This window comes from Opisthorchis viverrini (genome assembly GCF_000715545.1).
Source record: "Opisthorchis viverrini unplaced genomic scaffold opera_v5_406, whole genome shotgun sequence".
NCBI lineage: Eukaryota > Metazoa > Platyhelminthes > Trematoda > Opisthorchiida > Opisthorchiidae > Opisthorchis > Opisthorchis viverrini.
In genome coordinates, this window is record NW_008752062.1 from 262,072 (window position 1) to 269,128 (window position 7,057).

General features: G+C 44.3%; 1 protein-coding gene across 1 annotated transcript in view; it reads right to left on the reverse strand.

Annotated features, from left to right (window-relative positions):
* Positions 1-3,783: 3,783 nt before the first annotated feature.
* Positions 3,784-7,057, reverse strand: part of T265_10761 (hypothetical protein) — a gene marked incomplete at both ends in the record, with an annotated part of 63,979 nt that continues 60,705 nt past the window's right edge. The window contains 3 exons of the mRNA XM_009177227.1: positions 3,784-4,241; positions 5,068-5,167; positions 6,253-6,438. Of these exons, the coding sequence (XP_009175491.1) occupies positions 4,144-4,241; positions 5,068-5,167; positions 6,253-6,438 (384 nt within the window). The remainder of the gene's footprint in view (positions 4,242-5,067; positions 5,168-6,252; positions 6,439-7,057) is intronic.

Here is a 7,057-nt window from a genome sequence, read left to right on the forward strand (position 1 = left end):
CGCATTCGACTCGGTTGATCGGTCTGTTCTTCTTGAGACGCTTGCCCACCAAGGAATGCCCCGGAAGTTTGTAAACATAATACGTTCTTTGTATTCTCGGACTTCCGAACGTGTGAGAGTGTACGGCGGGCTCTCTAAAAGCTTCCGCACACAAAACGATGTCCGTCAGGAATGGCCACTCTCTCCGTTCCTTTTAACTTCGTGATTGATGAAATACTGAGACGAACGCTGGAGGGTCTCCAGAACCCTGGTGTTCAAATAGCCTGTGAAGAAAATCTTGTCGATCTGGAATATGCAGACGACATCCTTCTCATGTTCGAAGAGGAGGAAAAGACGCAAGGATTCTTGGACGAACTGACCAAAGTCATCCCGTCCTTTGGTATGCACTTTGCATCCGCAAAATATAAGGTCTGTGGAGTGGACATGCAGTCAGTGAACACGCCACTTACAATCTGGAGAGAGCCACTCGAAGTTGTGGAGCGTTTACGTATCTTGGATGTTGTATTGCTTCTGATTGTATTGTGACGGATGAGACCAATGCACGGATCTGCAAGGCTTGGGCCACGTTTGCTAACTTGAGACACCTATGGCGTCAAAGTGGTGTATCCCTGAATCTGAAGGGACGTATGTATCAAGCTACAGTGCAGGCTGTTTTATGACTGTCAAACTTGGCTTGTTTGAGCAGCGGCAATGAGACGTCTTCAGATGTTCGACAATCGTTGTCTCAGAACCATAGCTTGTATCGGCGTATCCGTAATGAGACAATTAGAAATGGGATTTTCGGTTGTGAAACGGGAACTTCCATGGAACAATGTGTCCAGTGCCAGAAGCTGCGTTTGTTGGGACATGTGTTGCATATGCTAAACCATCGTTTGCCGAAGAGCGTGATGTTTCTGTGCCCAATTCCGAGCGACAAAAGTAGAGTTGTGGCCAATCCTTGAGCTTGCAGAGGGGTATGAAAGAGATTGTGAGGTTTTTGGGCGCTGTCGGTTCTATTCGACTTCCTGGACCGCGCAATCCCCACAGTGCCTGGTTGGAGAAGCCGCAAGACACGACTGTGGCATTGCAGTGGCATTCTCGTCGTCAGTTTCTATTCAGAATACTTGAATAAGTGCATGGAGGTGTAGGCTCATCGGAATGATTGTGGTGAGCTGGCTTTAGCCTGGTTGGAGAAGCCGCAAGACACGACTGTGGTATTGCAGTGGCATTCTCGTCGTCAGTTTCTATTCAGAATACTTGAATAAGCGCATGGAGGAGTAGGCTCATCGGAATGATCGTGGTAAGCTGGCTTTAAAACCCTTCATCGTCCACTTTTATTCTTTTCTTCACAATAAGACTGTTAAATGAATAAATCATGGTCGTACGGCAGCGGTCAATCAGTTCTACACATTGCAATCATGCTGTCGATGATGATGATGATGATGATGATATCTAGTGGCGATATTCTGCCCTTCAAAGATTTCTTACCCCGATAGTGTCTTATATTTGTGGACCATTGCTTTGCATGAGTCAGCAGCGAACAAATAGTGGCTGATTCCTAAGATCGAACCCAAGTTTCAGAGAGCCAATGCGCACCAAGATCCCGCTCCCACTAACCAGAAGTGCCGAATTAATGCCCAACGGTTAACGTTGATGTTACTGATGACGAGATGGTTCAGTGGTTAGAGCGCGAGTTTACTGACCGAATGGTCCATGGTTCGAACTCGACCCCTTCGTCTTGACTTCTCCTGTCAAGACTTGAGCATCCTGACAGTTTTCCAGCCCCCGTCCTTCTTTCGAGTGGCACAGCAGCTAGACACCGAAAGGGTGTTACAGTTGAAGGATTTTTAAAATTTTTTTTACCGCTGACGTCACTCAGTCCCATTGATGTCCTCAGTGATTTTATGTCAACCATGTGTTAATTTCTAGCGCACACACGCACTGGGGTCGCTGAAGATGTTCCAAGACATTAGCTGTTTGTCATAGATATGGTGAGTTCCATTAAGTAAGAGAAGCAAGCCAGAGAGTGACATTCTCATCGATCTGTGTTTGTTCATGTGCAGGTTAAGTGTATTTCGGACCGGTTCTACTCAGATCTGGACGACAAATAGGGAAGCCGAACATCCCCTTTTGAATAGCTCCAAGTTCTGTACCAAATGGGGCACAGTATGCTCTACGGTCAGTGCCGTGAAAGCACTGCTGAAAAGCATCGCATGAATAACACCACTGCTGGTTGGGTAACAAGGGTTGCGGTTGAGAGTGCTGTTTCCATGCCCAACTCAGAGTGGCGGAAGCAAAAAGCTGGCCAACCATTGACCTGGCGGTGAAGTATGAAAGAAATCACGAAACGTTTGGGTGCTGTCGGTGCTACTCGCCTTCTAGGATAGAGACTGCGTGATCCTCACTGTGCCTGGTTGGAGGTGCCACAATTTATGGCTGCCAACCGATGTCATTGGCGTTCTTGTTGTCATTTTCTATCCAGATCGCCTTAATGGGTGTCTGGAAGTATAGGCACCTCGGAATGATTGTGTTAAGCTAGTACTAAGTCCCTCCCCCGTTCACTTTTACTGTTTTCTTCACAATAAGGCTTCCAAATAAATCATGGTTGTACGGCAGTGAAGCATCGGTGTTGAACACTGATGTCATGCTGTCGATGATGATGAGGACGATGCCTAAGACTTCGTTTCAGAAAAGTGTGAAAGACAATCGGTAGATCTTGTAGACGTAATGTACTACTGATAAGATTGCTAAAAACTCTTCAGTAACAGTATGGGTAACGCATTGCGTCTACATGATGTTTTGCGATACGGCATACTAACTGAACTTGGTGCAGCACATTCAGTTGGAGATCACATGATAGACGAGAAATTCAGCTGGGTTCCAGGTGAGTCTCCTTTTCCGTGAAAACCAAACTGCTGTACAGGTAAATTGAAAATCGATAGATTAATTTCTGGGCAACCTTCCGCCTGTGACAAAAAGCTTCCTCAGGCCAACTGACACAAGTTTAGACTTCAAGCCAGATGGGCAACTGATTAACGCTTGCTCGCTGGTACAGACTATTGAAGTCGGCGAGCTGTGCTCAAGAGGAATGCTCGACCCAGGTGATGGCAGCGAAGCATCGGCGTTGAGCACCGATGGTGATGATGATGATGATGATGATGACGATGATGTTGGGGTGCACTGCTCTAAACGGTCCTCCGAATGTCCGTCAACCCGATGTTCTACCTAAGCCCAGAATAGTACAAACCTCTTGAACTTCGCTCACTCAAAACAGCTTTCTGCTTTGCAGCTGGATTTCATCTATGGCGTTCTTCGATGAAATATACCGCCCTATCTCGAATACTCTACCAACACATAGGGATCTTTGTACAGTACATTAATGAGAAGAATAAAAAAAGAAAGTCCGCGGGAGTTTAGCTGTGTCTGCCGTTGATCTGTGCTTTCCTTAGAAATCGAATTAGTAGACCATGTGACCTTTCGTGAACCTACTGAGCCAAGATTGTAGGTAACCTTTGGGTCAACAGCACCATATTTGTGAATTGGGGTCCTCAGTCGCGTAACCCCAGCTGAGTCGCGGTAAACATCATGAGGGACTAAGTTTTCACAACTGACTACTTCCGAAAGAGAATAGTAAGCAAAACCTCTGAACTTTTAAAGAGACTGAACCCCTGAAGTCCAACAACAAAGCAACGCACATTGGTTTCCGCTTTCCACTTCAGTCAACGCACCAAACAGGTTACCATGATGTTATCGAGGAAAAGATCGGGAACATACCAGAAATTGGAAGAAACATATTTTCATATACGGAACCACAATAGTTGACCGGCCGAAGATTGCACACCACAAGCAAGTGACCGAAAAAAAGCATATCGAGGGGTTAAAATGATTACACCGATAGTAGCATATACGGAACCACAATAGTTGACCGGCCAAAGATTGCACACCACAAGCAAGTGGCAACAGAATGACCGAAAAAAAGCATATGAAGGGGTTAAAATGATTACACCGATAGTAAAAATCGGGTAAACTCAAAGTGGGAGAAATGGGGAGTTTTGAAACGTTCATTATTTTGTTTTTTGTTTACATTTGGCGATTCGTTGATTGTAGTTTCATTGAAAATGGCTACATGTTTCCTTCCGAATAATATGTTCAATTTATAGAAATTCAGTGTCTAGATGACTTTGATTCTCCCTTTGGCAGGGTTGAATGGAACGCGAACCCGTTTACCACCAGGGTGTTTGTTGATTTGTCCTCAGGGTTATCTACAATCAACGAGGAATAAAATTTCATAGATGCTGGCCACCAGACAAATTTTTGTGAATCCTCCCTCACAGACGATAATTTCTGAACAGCATTTTTATTCACGATGAAAATGATGATGAACGGTTTTGGTTTTCCCGTGAAGAGACACCCATTTTCCCACCGCTCAAGGTCAAACAGGTGGAGTAGTTTTGAACATCAGTTTTAACTGTTTAGGGAGACCAGTTAAGAATACTGAATAACAAAAAAGGGCCTCTGAATTCGCTTGAACAAATTCCTATCTCCTGGTATGATTAACTTTATAGGTAGTGATGTTTCGATAAATTTGGACGTCGTAGTAAGGTGATGGCTTGGTTTCTCCAGCACTTTCAAGGTCGACGTATCGAATAGATTATCCGTCCCTATGCCTACTTCCCAACAGCATGGAATAAGGGCTACAGAGAAGCTAACTGTCCCGAGAGTCCAAGCTAGATGAACCACAAACAACATTTTCTTTCTTTGAAGCTACTTATACAATGTAAGTAGTGGGGTATTTTTAACTCGTAGATGTTTTAACGAACTTTTATCCAAAGAAGTCTGCATCTATTAAATAACAATTTAGAGATCCCAGAATGTGCAACAAGGTACAGTTAGTCCCTGCAATTGGCCTAATTGTTGTCAGTTTCCGCTGAGAATATCTGAGTTGCCATGTGGGTGGGTGTTTGCTTCAGTTTAACGCTAACCGTTCCAGGCCCCCAACGATTTTCGCTTATATGCACCGTGAAATTCTCAAAATTTGACTGTAAACTGCAGTGGAGCCAAAAGGGACGGGAAACACAGCAGTCATACCCGATGTACATTCCTGCACAAATTCTTGTGAATTGAGGTTGTTTTCCATCCGAGCAAGTACTTCTTCGGGAAGTTGTGGCCTGCACAACTTTTTAATTCGCTGTAAAGTGGAAAGAAAGAATCAGGAGTGATCGTTAGTGGAACAAATGAATTACAACAAACACTGAGAAACAAGACTTGTCGACTACAACAGCTTTTGTCTTTCAGGTAACATGGGGAAAGATTTCGGTCGAAAATATAGCTTTTCTGACAGTCAAGAAATCAGATGTGTACCCGCAAGAACATGATAAAGAAGTACTGTTGTGGCGGAAAATCTGTCTTACACGCATCACTCGTCACGCATAGAGACAATACTAAGAAGGAGAATAGCCAACGGCAAAATTAATACTGACAGAACCAGTCTTTAGTCTCAGCAAGCTTGAGATATTCACAATCCTGATTATTCGGACACATTTTTTCTTCCTGATGTTCATATGACCTTCCTGTTGCGATTACGCAACCTTAACTTCGACCCAAGCCTGCACTGAGCTGCCGCAATGTTTAGCTACTTGAAAAGGCGGTAGTAGTATATTTCCCTGCGGAAAACCAAGCTTTTCTGACCGTCAAGAAATCAGATGTGTACCCGCAAGAACATGATAAAGAAGCACTGTTGTTGCGGAAAATCTGTCTTACACGCATCACTCCTCACGCATAGAGACAATACTAAGAAGGAGAATAGCCAACGGCAAAATTAATACTGACAGAACCAGTCTTTAGTCTCAGCAAGCTTGGGATATTCACAATCCTGATTATTCGGACACATTTTCTCTTCCTGATGTTCATATGACCTTCCTGTTGCGATTACGCAACCTTAACTTCGAGCCAAGCCTGCACTGAGCTGCCGCAATGTTTAGCTACTTGAAAAGGCGGTAGTAGTATATTTCCCTGCGGAAAACCAAGCGCACCGGGTTCATGCATACCGATTGGACTGCTTTCACACTGTGCACCCTCACAGCTCATTTCGACCCCAAGTAGACTGAGATCGGCGTAAGCATGCAACTCAGTCTCCTTTGATTATTCCGCTATGGTTGACACACGCGTTAAACCGACTGAAATTGAAACTGAATGGCGTTCGTTCATTAATGAGGTTTGATTTGTAGATAGAAATATTCAAACACAGGGATGTTTTGATAGCGCAAATCACACCTGAATAAATGAGCCCGGTGTCCGAATGATTTGAATGACCATCACAATGGGGATCATGAAGACACTGCAACTAGCCAACATCCAACCGACCAGCACAGCCCACGCTGGATACTCGTAGACTTCTGTCTGTGTCGACCGACTGTAGGTTAACTCTTCATACACGGCCACGCTGATGATGAAGACTATCTGCAAAGAAAGATGTTCGGCAGATTTGATGTAGGACAAACAAGTGGTTTATTTGCTTCCATGACATGTTCCAATCCTAAAACTTCCCCATATTTGAATTAGAAGCCTGAAAACTCTTCAGGACACAAAGCCACTTAGATGGTGGTAGATGCTCACCTCCAGTATCATTTTATTTACAATTTTATTGAGGAAAGGTTTTCGGAGGCTAAGTAACTTAGTTTTACCAAGTTAAACTCAAATTCAAATGAAATCCAGCTGAATCTGTCTCCTTCTAACGGAAAGTGCTTCAAAAAGGTCACCTCATAGTTCATTTAGTACGATGGTTGAGATATGGCAGTGTATTTTGCTGACGGAGCATTGTACTCACAAGATTTCCGTAAGAAATTCGACACTACGAACACTTTCATCCTTCTTGGAACTTGTAGCGACCCAGTCACCCACATACTTGACTGCTCAACTCCCAGTCGCTCACTGGATCGCGAGGCTTGTTTTTTGCTCATACGCACAAACACGTCGCATTAAGCTGACTCATCGGACATCGATTGTCTGCACCGCCTAGTCAGCGTAGCAACACTCATGTGCCGACGCGCCCACGTGTACGCACTGGGACCTACATAAA